Source organism: Patiria miniata, unplaced genomic scaffold (genome assembly GCF_015706575.1).
Source record: "Patiria miniata isolate m_02_andy unplaced genomic scaffold, ASM1570657v1 HiC_scaffold_12, whole genome shotgun sequence".
Taxonomy (NCBI): domain Eukaryota; kingdom Metazoa; phylum Echinodermata; class Asteroidea; order Valvatida; family Asterinidae; genus Patiria; species Patiria miniata.
Window position 1 is genome coordinate 46,052 of NW_024037050.1, and position 24,743 is coordinate 70,794.

The window sequence follows — 24,743 nt, forward strand, 5'->3', positions numbered from 1 at the left end:
AGTGCCACATTTTGTAATCTTTGTTAAAACAAGTTTGTTTGAACTTCTATCATTAAAGGATATATACTTTGTAGTTTGCAGTTGTTCACATTAATCTTGATTCATGTGTAGATATGTGTTGTACCGGTAAGCACATTTGAGTTGAAAGTGTCACATTTTGTAATCTTTGTTAAAACAAGTTTGTTTGAACTTCTATCATTAACGGATATACTTTGTAGTTTGCAGTTGTTCACATTAATCTTGTTTCATGTTCAGATATGTTGTAATCACATTTGAGTTGAAAGTGTCAATTTTGTAATATTTGTTAAAACAAGTTTGTTTGAACTTCTATCATTAAAGGATACTTGTAGTTTGCAGTTGTTCACAATTAAGACATTTTTCATGTGCAGATATGTGCTTTGATCACATTTGAGTTAGAAGTGTCTTATTTTGTAATCTTTGTTGGAGCAAGTTTGTTTACTAGTATCATTTTAAATTAAAGGATACTAGGTAGTTTGCAGTTGCTAACATTAAGACATGTTTCATATACATGTGCAGACGTGATGTGGTCACATATTTTTGAGTTGAAAGAGTCACATTTTGTAATCTTTGCTAAAACAAGTTTGTTTGAACTTCTATCATTTCAGGATATACTTTGCAGTTTGCAGTTATTCACATTAATCTTGTTTCATGTGCAGATATGTTGTGATCACATATGAGTTGAAAGTGTCAATTTTGTAATCTTTGTTTAAACAAGTTTATTTGCTAGTGTCACTAAAGAAAACTTTGTAGTTTGCAGAACTTTGTTTACAATCAAGACATTTTTTCAGGTGCAGATATATGCTTTGATGACATTTTAGTTAAAAGTGTCTTATTTTGTAATCTTTGTTGAAGCAAGTTTGTTTACTAGTATTTAATTTTAAATTAAAGGATACTTTGTACCGGTAGTTTGCAGTTGCTCACATTAAGACATGTTTCATACATGTATGTGCAGACATGTGCTGTGATCACATTTTTGAGATGAAAGTGTTACATTTTGTAATCTTTGTTAAAACAAGTTTGTTTACTAGTATCATTAATTAAATAATACTTTGTGGTTTGCAGTCGCTCACATTAAGACATGTTTCATATGTGCAGACATGTGCTGTGATCACATTTTTTTGAGTTGAAAGTGTCACATTTTGTAACAAGTTTGTTTACTAGTATCATTAATTAAAGGACATGTTCTAGTTTGCAGATGTTAAGACGTGTAGTTTCATGTTTTAGATTTTTTCAGATAATGGAAGCAGCTATAGGGTTGAGTTGTTCCTATTTTTGGGATTGTTGTAGAGACCTTTGCTCCAAAATGAGACAATGTGTCTTGCAACATCCATGACAGGCGCCATTGTTCTGTATTTAACTTGGCAACTGTGACCTACTGAGGCAAAATGAAGGACGTCCCCCAAAACCTTGTTTAGAGTAGTCGACGCCTAAGACTAGTCGGATATACTGGAAAATGTGAAAATCGAGATTGATTGTTTTGTATTTTTGGGTAGCCTAGGTATCCAACTTCCACACTAGATGCATTTTTGTTGGGGAAAAAATACCCATGAAAGTGGGAAAAAAACCTAAGAACGTTTTTTTCACTGCCGTTGGTGGCACAATAGGTGTCTTTTTTTTTTTTTTCAGAGCCTTTTTTTTAAAATGAGGTTAGAGAAACTTGGCAGAACACTGTTGAAGTTCTGGGGTCATATCTTTGGAATAAATGAAGCTACAGAAATATATTTGGTATCATTGGAAAGCCAATGATGTGCGCTTTAACATGATGTACATAAGTCATTTTATTGCATACATAAATAATTCCTACGAAATAGTTAATGAAGGGGGAGGTTTACTGCTGCATTACTCCAACCGTTCGTACAAACGGTGGAAATAATGATTATTAAGGTTATATCAAATTGGAACTATAAACATGATAAATACTTAATACATTTTCACTCATTCTACCGATTGGTTTAAGGACGAGTTTACCCAAAAGTGTGTTGCAAGCGTGCCAAAGTTTTTGGAAGGAAAACGTGTCCAAACTTATGTGTGGCAAGCGTGCCAAGTTTTGGAGGGCAAGCGTGCCCGATATGTTATGTGTGGCAAGCGTGCCAAGTTATTCAGGACAAGCCTGTCCAAATCTCTGTCTTGCAAGCGTGCCAATTTGGCGTGGAACATTTAGGAGATTGATAATAGGGGATATGTACTGGGTATAACCACTGTTTTTCAGTCTCTGAATTCAAAATTATCAAACAATGTTAAACTGCTAAGTTTAAGGCCATTGGCGCAATGTTTTATTGGCAACATGTAATAAACCCAGTTGTTAAGCTGTTCCAGAAATCACAACAATGTCCAATTTGTTTTTTTATGTGAGTTGTCTGAGAATAACGTAAACAGTCCAAGGTGGGAGTTATTCCTCAATGGCAGGTCACAATTCATTTGCCAACCAAGGCTCTAAATGCCGATGACAGAGATATTAGTTTGGGGTGTCACGCCCCCTACATCCCAGACCCACACCCCAGACTCAACTACAATGTAGCTCCTTGCTCTACCATTGTTTTAAATTCACTTACTGTCTTTGCTCCTTGAGGTTCTCTTCAATGATGTCTTTAGGGGGAACTTTGATTCTGCAAACGCGTCTTCGCACGCATTTAATTCCTTACTGTGCACAGCGCACGTACATATGTATCGTGGTCTCCACTATCAATACCCCAAACATGATGATACAATTCAAGGATTAATTTGCTGGATTCAACTCAAGCATGAGGAGATAATCCAGGGTAAATCGAAGCCAATGTAGTGGAATGAATCATGTGCGCAACAGACCATTTATGTAAGCCAGCAAAATGACGATCTACTTACAGCAAATATCGGCATTTACGTAAGTCGTCACAAATTCTTGGGTCCCGAGAGTGCTGACTTAGCCGGAGTCAGTTTACCTCCCATATGTTTTGTACACATCGCCAAATTGGGGACCTTCGTGAATACATTGTCCTCTATTGTTCAACGTCCCCTATTAAATGCAGAAACAAACTCACCAGCACATTTGTTTATGGTGTAAATCAAGGATTTTCTATTGTTCTTCTTCCCTTTTCCATTGTATGCAACAGCTCTCATTGGTTTTATACACGTTTTCCAATCGAGGAGTCCTCAATTTGGTTTCTGTCCTCGATTTATAAATGATGTTGCTTGTGTGTGTCCTCAATTTACACCATAAACAAATGTACCCAATGACTCGTTTTTACTATGCCAATGAGGCCTGACCCCTTTCCTTCTTTTGTTCCCTTTTGTTTGTACTCTTAACTTTTTCTCGACAGCTCCTGTACACAAAATTCTCCTGAGGACTAGCGCCCAGGTCCTCGGGCCCATTGAAATCACACACACCCCATTGTGTATACACCAGCAATCGTGGACCCCCTATTCTCCTTTTGTTTGTACTCTTTTAGCAACAGTTCTCATTGGTTTTGTACACAAATCTCAATTGTGGACCTTTTGTCAATCATGCATGGACCATATTGTCCTCTATTGTTCAAGGTCAACGATTTGAATGCGTACTACATACAAACTCACATGTACACACATTCCTGATTCCATATAAATAACTGTGGGGACGTGCTGTCCCATGGTACCGTAATTATGTGGACCGAAGACGCTAAGGTGACAGCAGAAAGTCCCCATAACTCGGTCTTAATTTCCCTAACCATAAAAACTTCCCCATAACGCGGTGACCGCCTGCCCACATTTTATTGTTCCATGGGGACTTAAAACACATGTTGTCCCATTGTACATGTATTACACATGTACAGTATCATAGGGACCCCACAACGCTACGGGGACAGCAGAAAGTCCCCGTAGCTCAGTCCTAATTTCCCTAAGAATAAAAAAAACTTCCCCGTAACGCAGTACAACCCGCCCACATGTCTGTTTATGGTGAACAATGTGTAAATCGAGGATTTCCTATTGTTCTTCATCATCGATCTTTATTCTCCCATTGGAAAATTTGTACACTTTTTCTAATGGAGGACGTCCTCGGATGTGTGTCCTCGATTTACACAAATCTATGGTTGTTTATGGTGTACAGTATGCAAATCCAGGATTTTTATGTTCCTCATCATCGATCTTTTGTTCATATTGTACCCTAACTTTTTTGCAACAGCTCTCATCGGTTTTGTTCTCACATTTTCTAATCGAGTATGTCCTCGATTTGAGCTGTCCTCACTTACACAAGGATGTTTTATAATGTGTATCCTCAATTTACACAATAAACAAACCCATAAACAAATGTACATTTGAATCGTCTGACAAAAGCTGGGGGCAACATCCAAGGAAGAGACTTATATTTGCTGGTGGATGCTACAAAATGTCCGCCACATCATAAGTTCAAGCAGCCTCAGTTTTTCCGTCTTTTCGTAGGAACAGTGCGACATTACACACGTTATACATGTGTAACATTGACAGTGCATTAGACAAAGAGGAAACTTCAATTCTGACTAGAACGGCAAAGCTGCCATGGATCGCTGTCGAAGGCGGGAAGGGAGGCTGAAGGTAGGGTTGGGGATGGGCATGATGGAAGATGGGCATGATGGGCATGATTTGCCAAAGTGTAGGGGTCAGTTTTTAAATGCCAACAAAAAAAGTCAACAAATGTCCTTAAATACCTGTGGGATACTTCCCCCACTCTCTACCACCACCCACCCCATTCTCCCCCTACCCATACCCACCCATACATCCCCACCCCACCCATACATGTACATCCCTACTCCAATCCCTACCGGTATATCCCATCCTCCCCTTTAACCAACCCATACACCCACCAACCCCATCCCCACCCACCCCTACACATCCCCACCACACCCACCCCTACTCCAACCCTTATCTCCCACCCCACACCACCCCAAAACTCCCCTACACATCCCTACCTCACTGCCACTCCCACCCTAGCTACTCCGGATCAACCCCATAAAACTAACAGATCAAACCATATGCCCATGGATACACATGAATGCTCCCCCAAATGTATTCAATGTAGTACAATGGAAATTACTGCCTACATGTACATGTAATACCGATGTACATGTAGGCCTAATGCCGGTATGAATGTACATGTAACAATTAAACACTTTAACATTTTCTTGGATTAAAATTCCTCAATAAAATCATAAAATTTACTGCAATTAAATAACCCTAAATTTTAGAAGTTATAGCGTAGAGATAATGTATACATGTATGTATGTAAACTGCATTTCCCTTTTTTCACCAAATTAGCTAGAACCAAAAACTTCAACATTGCAGAATGCAGACGGACAGACGGGTGCCCATACGGACAGACAGATGGAAATTGGCATTACAAAGGCTCGCATCTGCTTCGCAGCTCATCTAAAATAAGAAATTTAGTAAGCCTACATAAAGGAATCTTGGTTTTATAAATACAGTAACAAATTTGTATTCTTTGCATAATTACGTTACATGTATGTATATGAGGTCGTTATGGTGTAATTGGCTACGTACACCACACTCATGACACTTACATACATTTTGTAGCCTTTTAGAATGTTTTTTTTCCCACAACTATTCCTCTCAATAGATTCCTTGTACGATATTGTACCACAACAACCAAACACCAAACTTGAAAAGATTCATTGTGCAATGTGTAATGTGTATTGGTGGTGTGTGTATACAGGTCTTGGACAGTACCGTACACAATGCACAATACGGTACCATAGCAATGTGGAGAAAAGGTTGAATAAAAAAATTATTAATTGTTGATTTATAAATTTGGTCAACAGAATAAGGGCACTGCCTACTCAAAGCTCAATTGCTAGCTGTGTATGCACTAATCTAAAAATAGAACTAATGTATGCAGCGCAGGGATAATTCTGGGAAGACCAGGAAACGGTTTTGCGTAACGATATGTAGACCCACATCAATTGTTGTCACGATTCATATGTAGACCCACATCAATTGTTGTCAAGTGCCTAGAGCGACCAGGGGTATGCAATATTCATATTTACTCAACACAGTTTACTGTGGTTCGTTAAGAGTAATACAAAAGTGTTTATTGTAAGGGAAGGGCGGAGGTAACCCAGACAGCGGTGACCAGGTTTTGTCTGGCAGCGCTCCGGAATTAATTCTGGGTCAAAAAAGAATTTACGAGAAGGAAAATTCTTGTAATGGCGTCCGAAGTGGGAAGAATGTAAGAGTTACATGTAAGCAGGCAGAATCTCTCTTGAATACGGTGGAAATCGTGGTGAATACATTTTGTATGTGATCAGTATCCTGAACATTGAACATTAAGCTGTTTCTCAGTGTGCCAAAATGTCTGACTCGCTGATACTGAGAGCCGAGTTTTCGATTGAAAAGATGTTGGGAGCAGGGGCCTTTGGTGAGGTCCACCTTGGGCGAGAGCTACAAACTAACAACCTGCGTGCTCTGAAGATCCTGCCCCTGACAGGAGACGCCTTGAATGAAATTAACGCCCTTTGTAGGCTTGCTGGACATAATAACATAATCAAGTATTATCGAACCATCATAATCGAAAATGACAATATTTGTCTGGTCATGGAGTATTGCTGTAGGGGTGATCTCAATGCCTTCTTGTTGTCAAACACACGGGAGCCTCAGCGAGACCTACGATTCATGAGGCAGATTGCCTCAGCTGTGGCTTTCCTTCATGCCAACGGCATCATACATCGCGACCTGAAACCAGACAACATTCTACTCACGGAAGATGGTACCCTGAAAGTTGGTGATTTCGGCCTCGCTAAATTAGCCTCAGACTCCCAACAAGGGGGCAGTCTTCAAAACTACTACATGAAGTCTGTCTGTGGCCAAGGATTTTTCATGGCCCCTGAAGTTCTAGATGAACACTATACTGAGAAGTCTGATGTTTTCCTAATGGGAGAAATATTTGTCTGCATGCTAAAACGCAATGTTCTACCACCATCTCACAATTTCTTGGTGCCCTCTTACATATACAATGTACAACAGGCCGCTTATACAAGTTTAAAAGGTATCGGAGAAGCTCTTCATGATGGGGATGTGGAGCGATGTGAGCTTTCTGATGGGTTAACCATTCAAATAAGCCAGGAGCTACGTGCCATTATTGACACAATGCTGCTACGGCAGTACAAGGAACGTCCAACAGCAGCTGAAGTGAAGCAGTATCTATTAAACAATACACCATCCCCGCCGTACAAAATACTTGCTGGAGGAGAAGCAACCCTTCCTCCTATCCATTTTCTTGATTCACGACCAGGTGACTTTCTGGTACAGGCACAGCTAGCACCTAGCGCAAAGCCCTCCGGAGCTGAACAGTACCTTAGTCCCATATTAGAAAAAGTTCTTCAGCTATGAAGTACATGTAAACTTCATGGAAGTCTGAGATCAGAGCAGATGAACTGGAATCTGTAGAAATCTGGAAGGAATGTACTGTATGATACACATCTGCATGATCCAAACTCAACACTGTGATGAGCTTCGATGAGATCCCAAAACACCAGGAGGGTTGTACGATACATGTGCCGTACCCTGTATGTGTTTAAATTAAATTTGAATATGCCTAGTAAACCTACATTACATAACAAAATGAGTGTGGGCATGCACATGTACAAGGTGTGCATATGGTTAGAAGTGACTGCAGTTTGGGGAAGTTTTTTATTGTGAGAGAAATTAGGATGAGTTGTGGGGACTTTTTCCTGTTGCCAAATTTTGTTTGGTCTTAAAGGTATAGTCCATCATTTGTAATTCGTTTGAAGCAACAAAAGTGCTCAAAATCTATAGAAAGGTACTGAACAACTGACCTGTTAAAGTTTCGGCTCAGCTTCAGCTGTACATTCCGAAAAAACAGCATTCTAGAATCTCGATTTCAAATCAAAAGTTGCTGAATCATGTTTTGAATTGGGCCTGAATTCAGCGTCCGATACACATTCTCACTGAGCCGATTGCAGCTACGCGATGTCGCGCACTGATCCGACGAATTATAGCAACCGGGGGTGCATGTGCGTCGTGCCAATGCTTGCACGCTTCGCCGAATAACAAAACGAACTACTAATTTAAATTTCTTACGGTGCTTCTTAAGAAGCACCATTGGAAAGGCCTTCTTTTGCTGATTTCTTCAAAATGACAGCTTATTGCCAGAAAAAATAATTTTACAGGGAGTTTAGTCCCCTTGCTATCTTTCAACCAAGTACGTTTTTCAACAATAATTACATTAAGACATGTTAAAACTTAATTAAGACATGTTTCATATACATTTGCAGACGTGATGTGGTCACGTATTTTTGAGTTGAAAGTGCCACATTTTGTAATCTTTGCTAAACAAGTTTGTTTGAACTTCTATCATTAAAGGATATACTTTGTAGTTTGCAGTTATTCACATTAATCTTGTTTCATGTGCAGGTACAATGTATTTTGTGATAACATGTGAGTTGAAAGTGTAAATTTTGTAATATTTGTTAAAACAAGTTTGTTTGCTACCGGTAGTATCACTTAACCCTTACCCTACTAGACCCTCCAACGCATGCCAATATGTGCCTCAAGAAAATCTCCTATGTTTTTTGCATGGCCCTCCAATATCTGCCATGTCATTTCAAGGGTAACTGGACAGGCACTCAAATACATGCCACAGAGAACAATGAGAGTCCTCTGATAACAAAGTGAGTGCCCCCAGCTGGTCAGTATCAGGCACCCTCCAGGGCGTGCAGACGTGATGAGGTCACATATTTTTGAGTTGAAAGTGTCACATTTTGTAATCTTTGCTAAAACAAGTTTGTTTGAACTTCTATCATTAAAGGATATACTTTGTAGTTTGCAGTTATTCACATTAATCTTGTTTCATGTGCAGATATGTTGTGATCACATTTGAGTTGAAAGTGTCAATTTTCTTATCTTTGTTTAAACAAGTTTGTTTGCTACCGGTAGTATCACTTAAGGATGCTTTGTAGTTTGCAGTTGTTCACAATTAAGACATTTTTCATGTGCAGATATGTGCTTTGATGACATTTGAGTTAAAGGGAAAATACAACATTTGCAAACATCCAAAAATAAAACTACCAAATCATTTTGAAATACCTTGCTGGACTGTTAGTGAATGACAGTGTAAAGCATCCTGTAAAATCATGGCACCTGGTATACTGTCATTTTCAAGAAAAGTGGTATTTTTGTATCAATTTCCAACGCTGATCGGCCGACCAGCGTTGGAAAAAAACTGGCTTTATTTCAAATACTGGCCTCAGTTGACCATCGCACTTGTTTGCAATCGATTACACACCTATGAACGGGTACAAGCCAGCTAGACTGGTTCCCTGACCTTACAATTCCTCAATGTATGTTAACTGCTCTGTTTCTTCTTAAATGGAGTCGGGGAACCAGACTACAGGAAAATGATTGTTTTTCTTGGTTTTTATAGCATTTTCGAACCCAAAACTTCAAAAAAGTCAGTGTAACTATATTTGCTATATATTTCCAACCCCCCAATTCCATCCATTTCTGAAAATTACAGCAAAAGCAAATGATGTATATTCCCTTTAAAAGTGTCTTATTTTGTAATTTCTTTGTTGAAGCAAGTTTGTTTTAACTTCTATCATTAAAGGATATATGCTTTCTAGTTTTCAGTTATTCACATTAATCTTGTTTCATGTGCAGATATGTTGTGATCACATTTGATTTGAAAGTGTAAATTTTGTAATATTTGTTAAAACAAGTTTGTTTGAACTTCTATCATTAAAGGATATACTTTGTAGTTTGCAGTTATTCACATTAATATTGTTTCATGTTCAGATATGTTGTGATAACATTTGAGTTGAAAGTGTCAATTTTGTAATCTTTGTTTAAACAAGTTTGTTTACTAGTATCACTAAAGAAAACTTTGTAGTTTGCAGTTGTTCACAATTAAGACATTTTTCATGTGCAGATATGTGCTTTGATCACATTTGAGTTAGAAGTGTCTTATTTTGTAATCTTTGTTGAAGCAAGTTTGTTTACTATCGGTAGTATAATTTTAAATTAGAGGATACTTTGTACAGGTAGTTTGCAGTTGCTCACATTAAAGACATGTTTCATACATGTATGTGAAGACATGTGCTGTGATCACATATTTGAGATGAAAGTGTTACATTTTGTAATCTTTGTTATTAAAACAAGTTTGTTTACTAGTATCATTAATTAAAGGATACTTTGTAGTTTGCAGTCGCTCACATTAAGACATGTTTCATATACATGTGCAGACGTGATGTGGTCACATATTTTTGAGTTGAAAGTGCCACATTTTGTAATCTTTGCTAAAACAAGATTGTTTGCACTTCTATCATTAAAGGATATACTTTGCAGTTTGCAGTTATTCACATTAATCTTGTTTCATGTGCAGATATGTTGTGATAACATTTGAGTTGAAAGTGTCAATTTTGTTATCTTTGTTTAAACAAGTTTGTTTGCTAGTATCACTAAAGAAAACTTTGTAGTTTGCAGTTGTTTACAATAAAGACATTTTTCATGTGCAGATATGTGCTTTGATCACATTTGAGTTAGAATTGTCTTATTTTGCAATCTTTGTTGAAACAAGTTTGTTTACTAGTATTTAATTTTAAATTAAAGGATACTTTGTACCGGTAGTTTGCAGTTGCTCACATTAAGACATGTTTCATACATGTATGTGAAGACATGTGCTGTGATCACATATTTGAGATGAAAGTGTTACATTTTGTAATCTTTGTTAAAACAAGTTTGTTTACTAGTACCATTAATTAAAGGATACTTTGTAGTTTGCAGTCGCTCACATTAAGACATGTTTCATATATGTGCAGACATGTGCTGTGATCACATTTTTGAGTTGAAAGTGTTACATTTTGTAATCTTTGTTAAAACAAGTTTGTTTACTAGAATCATTAATTAAAGGACACGCTCTAGTTTGCAGATGTTAAGACGTTTAGTTTCATGTTTTAGATTTTTTTCAGATAATGGAAGCAGCTAGGGTTGAGTTGTTCCTATTTTTGGGTTTGTTGTAAGAGACCTTTGCTCCAAAATGAGACCATGTGTCTTGCGACATCCATGACAGGCATGACGGGAGCCATTGTTCTGTATTTAACTTGGCCACTGTGACCTACTGACAATGACTGAGGCAAAATGAAGGACGTCCCCCTAAACCTTGTTTAGAGTAGTCGACGCCTAAGTTGGATATACTGGAAAATGTGAAAATCGAGATTTATTGTTTTGTATTTTTGGGTAGCCTAGGTATCCAACTTCCACACTAGATGCACTTTTGTTGGGAAAAAAAATACCCACGAAAGTGGGGAAAAAAATAACCTAAGAACGTTTTTTCACTGCCGTTGGTGGCAAAATAGGTGTCTTTCCTTTTTTTTCAGAGCCATTTTTTTTTCGAAATGAGGTTAGAGAAACTTGGCAGGACACTGTTGAAGTTCTGGGGTCATATCTTTGGAATAAATGAAGCTACAGAAATATATTTGGTATCATTGGAAAGCCAATTATGTGCGCTTTAACATGATGTACATAATTCATTTTATTGCATGAATAATAATTCCTTTGCAATAGTTAATGAAGGGGGGAGGTTTACTGCTGCATTACTCCAACCGTTCGTACAAACGGTGGAAATAATGATTATTAAGGTTATATCACATTGGAACTATAACTACTTAATACATTTTCACTCATTCTGCAAACAGCTAAGTTTTAGGGCCACTTGCCCGTTTTATTGGCAACATGTAATAAACCCAGTTGTTAAGCTGTTCCAGAAATCACAACCAATGTCCAATTTGGTTTTTTTTATGCGAGTTGTCTGAGAATAATGTGAACAGTCCAAGGTGGGGGTTATTCCTCAATGGCAGGTCACAATTCATTTGCCAACCAAGGCTCTAAATGCTGATGACAGAGATATTAGTTTGGGGTGTCACACCCCCTACATCCCGGACCCACTACCATTAGCTCCTTGCTCTACCATTGTTTTAAATTCACTTACTGTCTTTGCTCCTTGAGGTTCTCTTCAATGATGTCTTTAGGTGGAACTTCGATTCTGCAAACGCGTCTTCGCACGCATTTAATTCGTTACTGTGCACAGCGCACGTACATGTATCGTGGTCTCCACTATCAATACCCCAAACGTGATACAATTCGAGGATTAATTTGCTGGATTCAACTCAAGCATGAGGAGATAATCCAGGGTAAATCAAAGCCAATGTAGTGGAATGAATCATGTGTGCAAAAGACCATTCATGTAAGCCAGCAAAATGACGATTTACAGCAAATATCGGCATTTGCGTAAGTCGTCACAAATTCTTGGGTCCCGAGAGTGCTGACTTAGCCGGAGTCAGTTTACCTCCCATATGTTTTGTACACATCGCCAAATTGGGGACCTTCGGGAATATATTGTCCTCTATTGTTCAACGTCCCCTATTAAATGCAGAAACAAACTCACCAGCACATTTTTTAATGGTGTAAATCAAGGATTTTCTATTATTCCTCCTCCCTTTACCTTTGTATGCAACAGCTCTCATTGTTTTTATACACGTTTTCCAACCGAGGAGTCCTCAAATTGGTTTCTGTCCTCCACTTTTCGATGATGTTGCTTGTGTGTGTTCAGTCAATTTACACCATAAACAAATGCACCCAAGGACTCGTTTTTACTATACTCATGAGGCCCGGCCCCTTTCCTTCTTTTGTTCCCTTTTGTTTGTACTCTTTAACTTTTTCTCGACAGCTCCTATAAGGTTTGTACACGAAATTCTCCTGAGGACTAGTGCCCAGGTCCTTAAGCCCATTGAAATCACACACGCCCCATGGTGTATACACCTGCAATCGTGGACCCCCTATTGTCCTTCCTTTGTTTGTACTCTTTTAGCAACAGTTCTCATTGGTTTTGTACACGAATCTCAATTGTGGACCTTTTGTCAATCATGGACCCTATTGTCCTCGATTGTTCAAGGTCCACGATTTGAATGCAAACTACATATAAAAACCAATCCTTCTGATTTGAGAATCACAGGTGTGTGGAAAAACGCACACCTAGATTTTTCTAGGCGTGTGATTTTGCTAGGCGTGTGATTTAAATTTTCTAGGCGTGTGATTTTTCTAGGCGTGTGATTTTTCTAGGTGTGTGAATCTGTGGTCCAAGTTGGGACTGAACAATCTGGTATTTTTTTCTTCATAATATTCATCTTGGTTTACAATAAAGCTGTTTTCTCTTCACCGACATTATTTTTCACAAATCATGAAGTGTAATTATGCTGTAAATGTATGGTGTGCGGTACTGAGGGATTCGCACTTCTCAGGAAGCATTTAGGCGTGTGATGGCGTGGGGGTGTGATCGCACGCCTCAAAACAGAAGGACTGAAAACCGCACATGTACACACATTCCTGATTCCATATAAATAACTGTGGGGACGTGCTGTCCCATGGTACCGTAATTATGGGGACCGAAGACGCTAAGGGGACAGCAGAAAGTCCCCATAACTCGGTCTTAATTTCCCTGACCATAAAAAACTTCCCCATAACGCGGTGACTGCCTGCCCACATTTTCTTGTTCCATGGGGACTTAAAACACATGTTGTCCCACATGTATCATAGGGACCCAAAACGCTATGGGGACAGAAGAAAATCCCCATACCGGTAGCTCAGTCCTTATTTCCATAAGAATAACTTCCCTGTAACGCAGTACAACCCGCCCACATGTCTGTTTATGGTGAACAGTGTGTAAATCGAGGATTTCCCATATTGTTCCTCATCATCAATCTTTATTCTCCCATTGGTAAATTTGTACACTTTTTCTAATCGAGGACTCCTCGAAAACGGGATGTTTCATGTGTGTCCTCGATTTACACAAATCCATGGTTGTTTATGATGTACATGTACATATAAATCCAGGATTTTTATGTTCCTCATCATCGATCTTTTGTTCATATTGTACCCTAAATTTTTTGCAACAGCTCTCATCGGTTTTGTTTTCTAATCGAGTATGTCCTCGATTTGAGCTGTCCTCACTTACACAAGGATGTTTTATAATGTGTATCCTCAATTTTCACCATAAACAAACCCATAAACAAATGTACATTTGAATCGTCTGACAAAAGCTGGGGGGCAACATCCAAGGAGATTTATATTTGCTGGTGGATGCTACAAAATGTCCGCCACATCATAAGTTCAAGCAGCCTCTATTTTTCCGTCTTTTCGTAGGAACAGTGCGCCATTACACATACATGTGTAACATTGACAGTGCATTAGACAAAGAGGAAACTTCAATTCTGACTAGAACGGCAAAGCTGCCATGGCTTGCTGTCGAAGGCGGGAAGGGAGGCTGAAGGTAGGGTTGGGGATGGGCATGATGGAAGATGGGCATGATGGGCATGATGTGCCAAAGTGTAGGGGTCAGTTTTTAAATGCCAACAAAAAAAGTCAACAAATGTCCTGAAATACTTGTGGGATACTTCCCCCACTCTCTACCACCACCCACCCCATTCTCCCCCTACCCATACATCCCCACCCCACCCATACATGTACATCCCCACTCCAATCCCTACCGGTATATCCCACCCCCTCCCCCACCCTCCCCTTTAACCAACCGATACACCCACCAACCCCATCCCCACCCACCCCTACACATCCCCACCACACCCACCCCTACTCCAACCCTTATCTCCCACCCCAGACCACCCAAAAACTCCCCTACACATCCCTACCCCACTGCCACTCCCACCCTAGCTACTCCAACCCCATTAAACTAACAGGTCAAACCATATGCCCATGGATACACATGAATGCTCCCCCAAATGTATATACAATGTAGTACAATGGAAATTAATGCCTACATGTACATGTAATACCGGTATATATGTACATGTACATGTTATGCCGGTATGTACATGTACATGTAACAATTAAACACTTTAACATTTTCTTGGATTAAAATTCCTCAATAAAATCATAAAATTTACTGCAATTAAATAACCCTAAATTTAAAAAGTTATAGCCTAGAGATAATGTACATGTAAACTGCATTTCCTTTTTTTTCACCAAATTAGCTAGAACCAAAAACTTCAACATTGCAGAATGCAGACGGACAGACAGGTGCCCGTACGGACAGACAGATGGAAACTGGTATTACAAAGGCTCCTATCTGCTTCGCAGCTCACCTAAAATAAGAAATTTAGTAAGCCTACATAAAGGAATTTTGGTTTTATAAATACAGTAACAAATTTGTATTATTCTCATAATTACGTTACATGTATGTATATGAGGTTGTTATGGTGTAATTGGCTACGTACACCACACTCATGACTTTTACATACATTTTGTAGCCTTTTAGAATGTTTTTTCCCACAACTATTCCTCTCAATAGATTCCTTGTATGATATTGTACCACAGCAACCAAACACCAAATTTGAAAAGATTCCTTGTGCAATGTGTAATGTGTATGGTGTTGTGTGTATACAGGCCTTGGACAGTACCGGTACACAATGCACAATACCATAGCAATGTGGAGAAAAGGTTGAATGAAAAAATTACTACTGGTCGATTTATAAATTTGGTCAACAGAATAAGGGCACTAGCTCGCCTACTCACTGTTCAATTGCTACCAGTACCTGTGTGTGCACTAATCTAAAAATAGAATATGTACCCATGCAGCGCAGGGATATATCTGGAAAGACCAGCAAACGGTTTTGTGTAACGATATGTAGACCCACACATCAATTGTTGTTACCTGCCTAGTCTTTAGAGTAATACAAAAGTGTTTATTGTAAGGGAAGAGCGGAGGTAACCCAGACGGCGGTGACCAGGTTTCGCTGTATGCTTTACTGTATGTGAGCAGTATCCTGTTGAACATTAAGCTGTTTCTCAGTGTGCCAAAATGTCTGACTTGCTGAGGGCCGACTTTTGGATTGAAAAGAAGTTGGGAGCAGGGGCCTTTGGTGAGGTCTACCTTGGGCGAGAGCTACAAACTACATGTAACAACCGGCGTGCTCTGAAGACCCTGCCCCTGACAGGAAGTGCCATAGATGAAATTAAAGCCCTTTGTAGGCTTTCTGCAGGACATGATAACATCATCATTTATGATCGAACCATCATAATCGATGATGACAATATTTGTCTCGTCATGGAGTATTGCTGTGGGGGTGATCTCAATGACTTCTTGTTGTCACACAGACGACAGCCTCAGCGAGACCTACAATTCATGAGGCAGATTGCCTCAGCTGTGGCTTTCCTTCATGCCAACGGCATCATACATCGCGACCTGAAACCAGACAACATTCTACTCACAGCAGATGGTACTCTAAAAGTTGCTGATTTCGGCCTCGCTAAATTAGCCTCAGACTCCCAACAAGGAGGCAGTCTTCAAAACTACTACATGAATGCTGTCTATGGCCACCGATTTTTCTTGGCCCCAGAAGTTCTAGATGGACGCTATACCGAGAAGTCTGATGTATTTCTCATGGGAGAAATATTTGTCTGCATGCTAAAACGCAAAGTTCTACCACCATCTAACAACCTATTCGTGCCCTCTTACATTGGAGACCCGGCCTCTTATCCAAGTGTAACAGGTATTGGAGAAGCTCTTTATCAAGGGAAAGTGGACCGATGTGTTCTTTCTAATGGGACGACCATTCAAATAAGCCAGAAGCTACGCGTCTTTATTGACAAAATGTTACTGAAAGATTACCACCGACGTCCAACAGCAGCTGCAGTGGAGCATTATCTAAATGCATTTACCAATACACAATCCCTGCCATTCACAATCCCTGCTGGAAGAGAAGCAGCCCTTAGCAGGATTTCTCCTCCTATTGCTCCTCATACATGTAGACGACCAGTACATGCAAAGCAACTGGTAGCAGGCCTCACAATTATTGGAGTGTTTGGATTGCTTTTTGGCAGGCGTCTTGGTTTAATTGCTGCATCTGGCGCAGCGCTCATCGGAGCTTACCAGTACCTTAGTAGTCCCATATTAGAAAAAGTTCTTCCGCTATGAAGTAAACTTTATGGAAGTCTGAGATCAGAGCAGATGAACTGGAATCTGTAGAAATCTGGAAGGAATATTTGATACACATCTGCATGATCCAAACTCAACACTGTGATGAGCTTCGATAAGATCCCAAAACACCAGGAGGGTTATTCACTGCTGGACGATACATGTACCGTACCCCGGTATGTGTTTAAATTAAATTTGAATATGCCTAGTAAACCTACATTACATGTATAACAAACTGAGTGTGGGCATGCATGTAGGTAAGATGTGCATAAGATTAGAAGTGACTGCAGTTTGGGGAAGGTTTTTTATTGTGAGTGAAATTAGGATGAGTTGTGGGGACTTTTTCCTGTGGCCATATTGTGTTTGCTCTTAAAGGTATAGGGCCTAGTCCATCATTTGTAATTTCTGCATTTTGTTCGTAAAAGTGCTCAAAATCTAAAAAAAAAAGGGTACTGACTAACCTGATGAAGTTTCAGCCCGGCTTCAGCTCAGATCAGCTGTACATTCCGAAACATTCTACAATCTCGATTTCAAATCAAAAGTTGCTGAATCATGTTTTGAATTGGGCCTGATGAATTCAGCGCCCGATACACGTTCTCACTAAGCCGATTGCAGATCTGTGATGTCGCGCACTGATTCGACAAATTATAGCAACCGCGCACGCATGTGCGTCGTGCCAATGCTTGCGCGCGCTTCGCCGAATAACAAAACAAACTACTAATTTGAATTTCTTATGGTGCATCTTAAGAAGCACCATTGGAAAGGCCTTCTTTTATTGATTTCGTCAACATGACAGCTTGCCAGAAAGAACATTTTCACAGGGAGTTTAAGCCCCTTACTATCTTTCAACCAAGTACGTTTTTCAACAATAATTACGTCAGTTACTTTTTGGATAGCTGCAAATGATGGACTCTGGCTTTAACACTCACTCATCAGGTGATTGGTCCCTACAACAATGCAACAAGTCTACCGGTAGGTGTCACTATAACGTACATGTACCGTGCACATTTCAAATAGTGAACCTTGAACAGTAGGGGAAAATTTGGGTCCACGATTAACCGAAAGTCCACTTTTGAGGTGTGTTACAAAAAAAAACGGACATGTTTGTACCAGTATGGGAGATCTTCCTAAAGAGTATTTAACAAAAGACGGACAATAGGTGGTCCATGATTGAAGGTGCGGGTGTATGGTCTAAATCGAGGACACACACATGCAACATGCCACTTACTCCCCCATTATACTACTCGAAAATACACTGAAATAGGCCAAGTCGTGGGACTAGAATATATATAAAAAGGAACCTCTTAGGGGGAGGTCAAGCTTTCTAAAAGTAAAATTGATGTGCACTTGGATTTGGCTAACATGAAAAATTGTGTTTTTAACAGTTACAAGTCATCGTTATTCATAAAACAGATGTGTTACAAAAAAGTTCATCATTACTTTAATTTTCTTTTCCAGATCTCTGCTTCGTTCAAGTGATGGAGAAGAGACATACTACCTAAGCCCTTCTACTACTACTACCCGTGGCAACCTGCACCATCAAAGACAGCATCACGACGGCCTGATGTCGTTTACCTGCACTAATCTTCAAAAAATGGATTAGAGCTCATGTCTGTGCTGGCTTCTCTTTAAGTCTTTTTTTTTTCAAAATTATTGAACTTAAAAGGCATCGTACGTTATGGTCAACGTTGACATGCTTGTTATAAGTATTATTTTATTTAGAATTTTAATTTCCGGTTACGTTGGTCTGATGAAGAAAATATGTTGGAATTAAGCGATATGATGTTTATCCAATATTAACGCCATCGTACAAACAACGTTGAAATGACGTAAGAAATATGGTCGGACAATAAGTGAAATGACGTTTGCCCAACGTTCAGATTAACGTACAAACAACGTTGGGCCAAACTGAATCAGCAGTGCAAGTTTACGTTGGACAAACATTGGTGTTTGACGTTAGTATGACGTGGAAATTTGGGTTGGTAATTGAGCGAAAAGACGTCTATCAAACACTTAACGCTAACGTACAAACAACGTTGTTTGACGTAAAAATACAGTCGGCAAAATGAGTGAAATAGACGTTTGTCCAACGTTCGGGCCGACGTAAAAACAATGTTAGGCCAACGTTGATATGACGTGGAAAGAAGGTTAAGAAATAAGCGCAACGACGTTGATCCAATGTTAATGCCAACCTACAAACAACGTTGGTATGACGTAACATATAAGGTCGGAAAATGGGTGAAATAACGTCTGTCCAACGTTCCGGCCAACGTACAAACAACGTTAGGCCAACATGAATCAGCAGTGCAAGTTTACGTTGGACTGACGTTGGTGTCTGACGTTGATCCAACGTGTCCTTCGGGAATTCGTGACGTTGAGTTAACGTCGGATTGACGTATGCTTGCTGTCTGGGGATTGACAAAAGGTCCACAATTAAGATTCGTGTACAAAACCAATGAGAGCTGTTGCTAAAACATTACGAGTACAAACAAAAGAAGGACAATAGGGGGTCCACGATTGCAGGTGTATACACAATGGGGTGTGTGTGATTTCAATGGGCTCGAGGACCTGGGCACTAGTCCTCAGGAGAATTTCGTGTACAAACGTTATAGGAGCTGTCGAAAAAAAGTTACAAACAAAAGGGAACAAAAGAAGGAAAGGGGACGGGCCTCATGAGTATAGTAAAATCGAGTCCTTGGGTGCATTTGTTTATGGTGTAAATTGAGGACACACGCAAGCAACATCATCGATAAATCGAGGACAGAAACCAAATTGAGGACTCCTCGGTTGGAAAACGTGTATAAAACCAATGAGAGCTGTTGCATACAAAGGAAAAGGGAAGAGGAACAATAGGAAATCCTTGATTTACACCATAAACAAACATGTGTGCATGCATACATACAAGCGCGTGTAAATACCTTCACTTTGAACAAGGATTTTGTCACTGAAATAGGTGGGTTTTGGTGGGACTGCAATTCCAGATAAATTTGCAAAAGTTCCAACTTCGTACATGTATGCCTTATTTAGTGGTTAAAACCACACATTCATGACATTGTTGTTTTTTTTGGGTGTCAAATGAATATTGATTACTTCAGACAGGATTCAGGTACATGCACCTTAAAGTGAAATGAACTAAAAAAGTGAATGAATCAAAAATTACACAAATAATACCAATTTTTAGGCCTAACAATTTCACCAGGTATTTGGTAGTGGTACCGGTTAATGATGTGCATCGGGTCGGGTTGACCAGGCCAAACCGACCCGAAACATTAGAGATATAAACCGAATCCGAACCGAAACCGATCTTAACTCCCTCAAACCGACCCGACCTGACCCGACAAAAAATAAGGTAAAACCGACCCGAACCGACCCGACCCCCCCAAAAAAACCCCAAAAAACGAATACCTTGCTTGGACAAAGTGATCACTTTTTTTGTGCCTGCCCTAACCCACGTGGCATGAATTCTCTTGCAAAACCATCGTCTCTCTCTCTGTGTCATACTCAGTGGGTTGATCGAGAGTAACTCCGCTTATTGAACAAACGCATGGTGTCATCACGCGGTATCATGAAAACTCAGTGTTACAATGTATCTATTTCGTCAGTCCCATCCGACTGGAGAAATTGATACCGTGGGAACTTGATAGCGCGCTCGGTGGCCACATCACACTAGGGCTGAGGTCACAGTGACTGTCAATAATATTGCATCACCTAAATTTCTCAACTGTTTCGGTTTATTTCGGTTTATTTCGGTTTTTTCAAAAGATGGCTAAACCCACCCGACCCGACCCGAAAATGAAAATGCAAAACCGAAACCGACCCGACCCGTCTGAAAAGATGGACAAACCAACCCGACTTCTCTGTCACCTTTAATATGATGACAGTTTTGATTTCAATGATGGGGATGGGTGCCCATTTAATGGCGATTTAAAATTGACCGGAATTGTGCCAAATGTTGATAAGGTTGAATATCAATCTCATGTTATCTGTAATTCTGTTCGATTAAAGGAGTCTACAGGTCATATTAGAACTTCGAAATTTCATACAAGCGGACAAGTGCAATAACAGCATGACTAGTTGGAGAACACATGCTAACCCAAAGTCCAGAGGGGTCTGGATTGAATCCCTCTGAAAATCTTAAAGAAATCTTAAAGTGTCACATTTTGAAATCTTTGTTAAAACAAGTTGTTTGAACTTCTATCATTAAAGGATATATACTTTGTAGTTTGCAGTTGTTCACATTAATCTTGTTTCATGTGCAGATATGTTGTGATCACGTTTGAGTTGAAAGTGTCAATTTTGTAATCTTTGTTTAAACAAGTTTGTTGCTACCGGTAGTATCACTAAAGGATGCTTTGTAGTTTGCAGTTGTTCACAATTAAGACATTTTTATATGTGCAGATGTGTGCTTTGATGACATTTGAGTTAAAAGTGTCTTATTTTGTAATTTCTTTGTTGAAGCAAGTTTGTTTACTAGTATCATTTTAAATTAAAAGATACGTTGTAGTTTGCAGTTGCTCACATTAAGACATGTTTCATATGTGCAGACGTGATGTGGTCACATATTTTTGAGTTGAAAGTGCCACATTTTGTAATCTTTGTTAAAACAAGTTTGTTTGAACTTCTATCATTAAAGGATATACTTTGTAGTTTGCAGTTATTCACATTAATCTTGATTCATGTGCAGATATGTTGTGATCACATATGAGTTGAAAGTGTCAATTATGTAATCTTTGTTTAAACAAGTTTGTTTGCTAGTAACACTAAAGAAAACTTTGTAGTTTGCAGTTGTTCACAATTAAGACATTTTTCATGTGCAAACACATGTATACATGTGCTTTGATGACATTTGAGTTAGAAGTGTCTTATTTTGTAATCTTTGTCGAAGCAAGTTTGTTTACTAGTATCATTTTAAATTAAAGGATACTATGTAGTTTGCAGTTGCTCACATTAAGACATGTTTTATACATGTATGTGAAGACATGTGCAGTGATCACATATTTTTGAGTTGAAAGTGTTACATTTTGTAATCTTTGTTAAACAAGTTTGTTTTAGTATCATTCATTAAAGGATACTTTGTAGTTTGCAGTTTGCAGTTATTCACATTAATCTTGTTTCATGTGCAGATATGTTGTGATCACATTTGAGTTGAAAGTGTCAATTTTGTAATCTTTGTTTAAACAAGTTTATTTGCTAGTATCACTAAAGAAAACTTTGTAGTTTGCAGTTGTTCACAATTAAGACATTTTTCATGTGCAGATATGTGCTTTGATCACATTTGAGTTAAAAGTGTCTTATTTTGTAATCTTTGTTGAAGCAAGTTTGTTTACTAGTATTTAATTTTAAATTAAAGGATACTTTGTATCGGTAGTTTGCAGTTGCTCACATTAAGACATGTTTCATACATGTATGTGAAGACATGTGCTGTGATCACATATTTGAGATGAAAGTGTTACATTTTGTAATCTTTGTTAAAACAAGTTTGTTTACTAGAATCATTAATTAAAGAACACTTTTTAGTTTGCAGTCACTCACATTAAGACATGTTTCATATGTGCAGACATGTGCTGTGATCACATATTTCTGAGTTGAAAGTGTCACATTCTGTAATCTTTGTTAAAGCAAGTTTGTTAAATACTAGAATCATTAATTAAAGGACACTTTCTAGTTTGCAGATGTTAAGACGTGTAGTTTCATGTTTTAGATTTTTTCAGATAATGGAAGCAGCTAGCATGGCTAGGGTTGAGTTATTCCTATTTTTGGGATTGTTAAAAGAGACCTTTGCTCCAAAATGAGACCATGTGTCTTGTGACATTGTTCTGTATTTAACTTGGCAACTGTGACCTACTGAGGCAAAATGAAGGACGTTCCCCAAAACCTTGTTTAGAGTAGTCGACGCCTAAGTCGGATATACTGGAAAAATCATGTGAAAATCGAGATTGATTGTTTTGAATTTTTGGGTAGCCTAGGTATCCAAGATCCAGACTAGATGCATTTTTGTTGGGAAACAATACCAACAAAAGTGGAAAAAAAAATCTAAGAACGTTTTTCACAGCCGTTGGTGGCACAATACGTGTCTTTTTTTTTTCAAGGCCATTTTTCTCGAAATGTGTCGGTGGCAAGCGTGCCAAAGTTTTTGGAAGGAAAACGTGTCCGAACTTATGTGTGGCAAGCATGCCAAGTTTTGGAGGGCAAGCGTGCCTGAAATGTTATATGTGGCAAGTGTGCCAAGTTATTCAGGACAAGCGTGTCCAAATCTCTGTGTGGCAAGCGTGCCAATTTGGCATGGGATATAGGGAGATTGATAATAGGGGATGTACTGGGTATGACCACTGTTTTTCAGTCTCTGAATTCAAAATTATCAAACAATGTTAAACTGCTAAGTTTTAGGGCCATTGGCCCAACGTTTTATTGGAAACTTGTATTCATAAATACCTCAGACAGTTTAGCTATTCCTATTGGTCGAGAGCCCATCACGTGGCCGGTCTTAAACGGATGATAAAGACATGGCTAGCTGGTCTTAAACACTTTTCCAGTGTCACAATAAAATGTGGACTCCTAAAAATCCAGTGCCTCTTACCGTTTCATTGGTTGAACGTTCACAATCCTCACGTAGGCATGCGCAACACTACGTGCGAGTCGGAATTTTATAGTTCTAAATTCAAAACGCAACGCCCCAGGTGCGTTCTGCGTGACATCGCGCAGAACATGCTACGCGCGCGTCAATCTCCATAAAAGGGTTGTTTACATCTTACTCGCCAGCTGAACACTCCATTATTTTGCTAGAGGGATGTTTCAAAAAGCATGAAGTGAACTTGTTGAACAAAATAGGGATTTTTTGAACGAATTATTTGAATTTTTTTTACGGATAAGGTATTTATGAATGGGAATAAATATGTGCTCGGTCGGTATTTATCACTCTGTTTAATACCGCTCAGAGTCTGGGTGCTGATAATTACCCTCGCCTCCGGCTCGGGTAATTATCAGCACCCAGACTCTAAGCGGTATTAAACAGAGTGATAAAAACCTCTCGAGCACACATTTATTCCCTTAATAAACACAGTTGTATAAGCTGTTCCAGAAATCACAACAATCTCCAACTTGTTTTTTATGCGAGTTGTCTGAGAATAATGTGAACAAAGGTGGGGGTTATTCCTCAATGGCAGGTCACAATTCATTTGCCAACCAAGGCTCTAAATGCTGATGACAGAGTATTAGTTTGGGGTGTCACGCCCCCTACATCCCGGACCCACACCCCAGACTCAACTACAATGTAGCTCCTTGCTCTACCATTGTTTTAAATTCACTTACTGTCTTTGCTCCTTGAGGTTCTCTTCAATGATGTCTTTAGGGGGAACTTCAATTCTGCAAACGCGTCTTCGCAAGATGCACTGTACCCTATCTATGGTGCTGCCACCCAATGGTTCTCTTCTACAATTACGTTTTGGCATTATGGCAGGAAAAGTCTTTCTAAATGCTTCCTGGAAAACAACAAAAATCAAAACACACACTATAAATTAGGGACCACTAATTGTAATTAGAGGGAGGGTGGGGTGGGGGTAGGTGGGGAGGGGGTTGAGACTTCATACATGTAGCAATCACTTTCATCGCTTTGTGATACCTGGTCTCACAAACTGTATGGGTATGTCTTCTGAAATTTATGCTACATACATGTACATGACATAACTGATGTTACATACATGTAGATGTGACATCAGAAATACATGTAAGATTCTTCACCGATGATTGCCTCCTCTACGGACCAGGATGACATCTCAAC

At 39.2% G+C, this 24,743-nt stretch overlaps 1 protein-coding gene across 2 annotated transcripts in view; it reads right to left on the bottom strand.

Moving 5' to 3' along the window:
• Positions 1 to 24,743, bottom strand: part of LOC119744183 (origin recognition complex subunit 4-like) — a 48,221-nt gene extending 23,478 nt beyond the window's left edge. The window contains exons 1-2 of one of the 2 annotated variants that reach the window (XM_038220084.1): positions 24,664 to 24,743; positions 24,275 to 24,444 (exon numbers count right to left, since the gene is read on the bottom strand). In XM_038220084.1, coding sequence (XP_038076012.1) covers positions 24,275 to 24,444; positions 24,664 to 24,678 — 185 coding nt within the window. In that variant the 5' untranslated portion in view covers positions 24,679 to 24,743. Of the gene's footprint in view, positions 1 to 2,573; positions 2,655 to 24,274; positions 24,445 to 24,663 lie in introns of those variants that run through there. The other variant, XM_038220085.1, reaches the window with a different exon arrangement.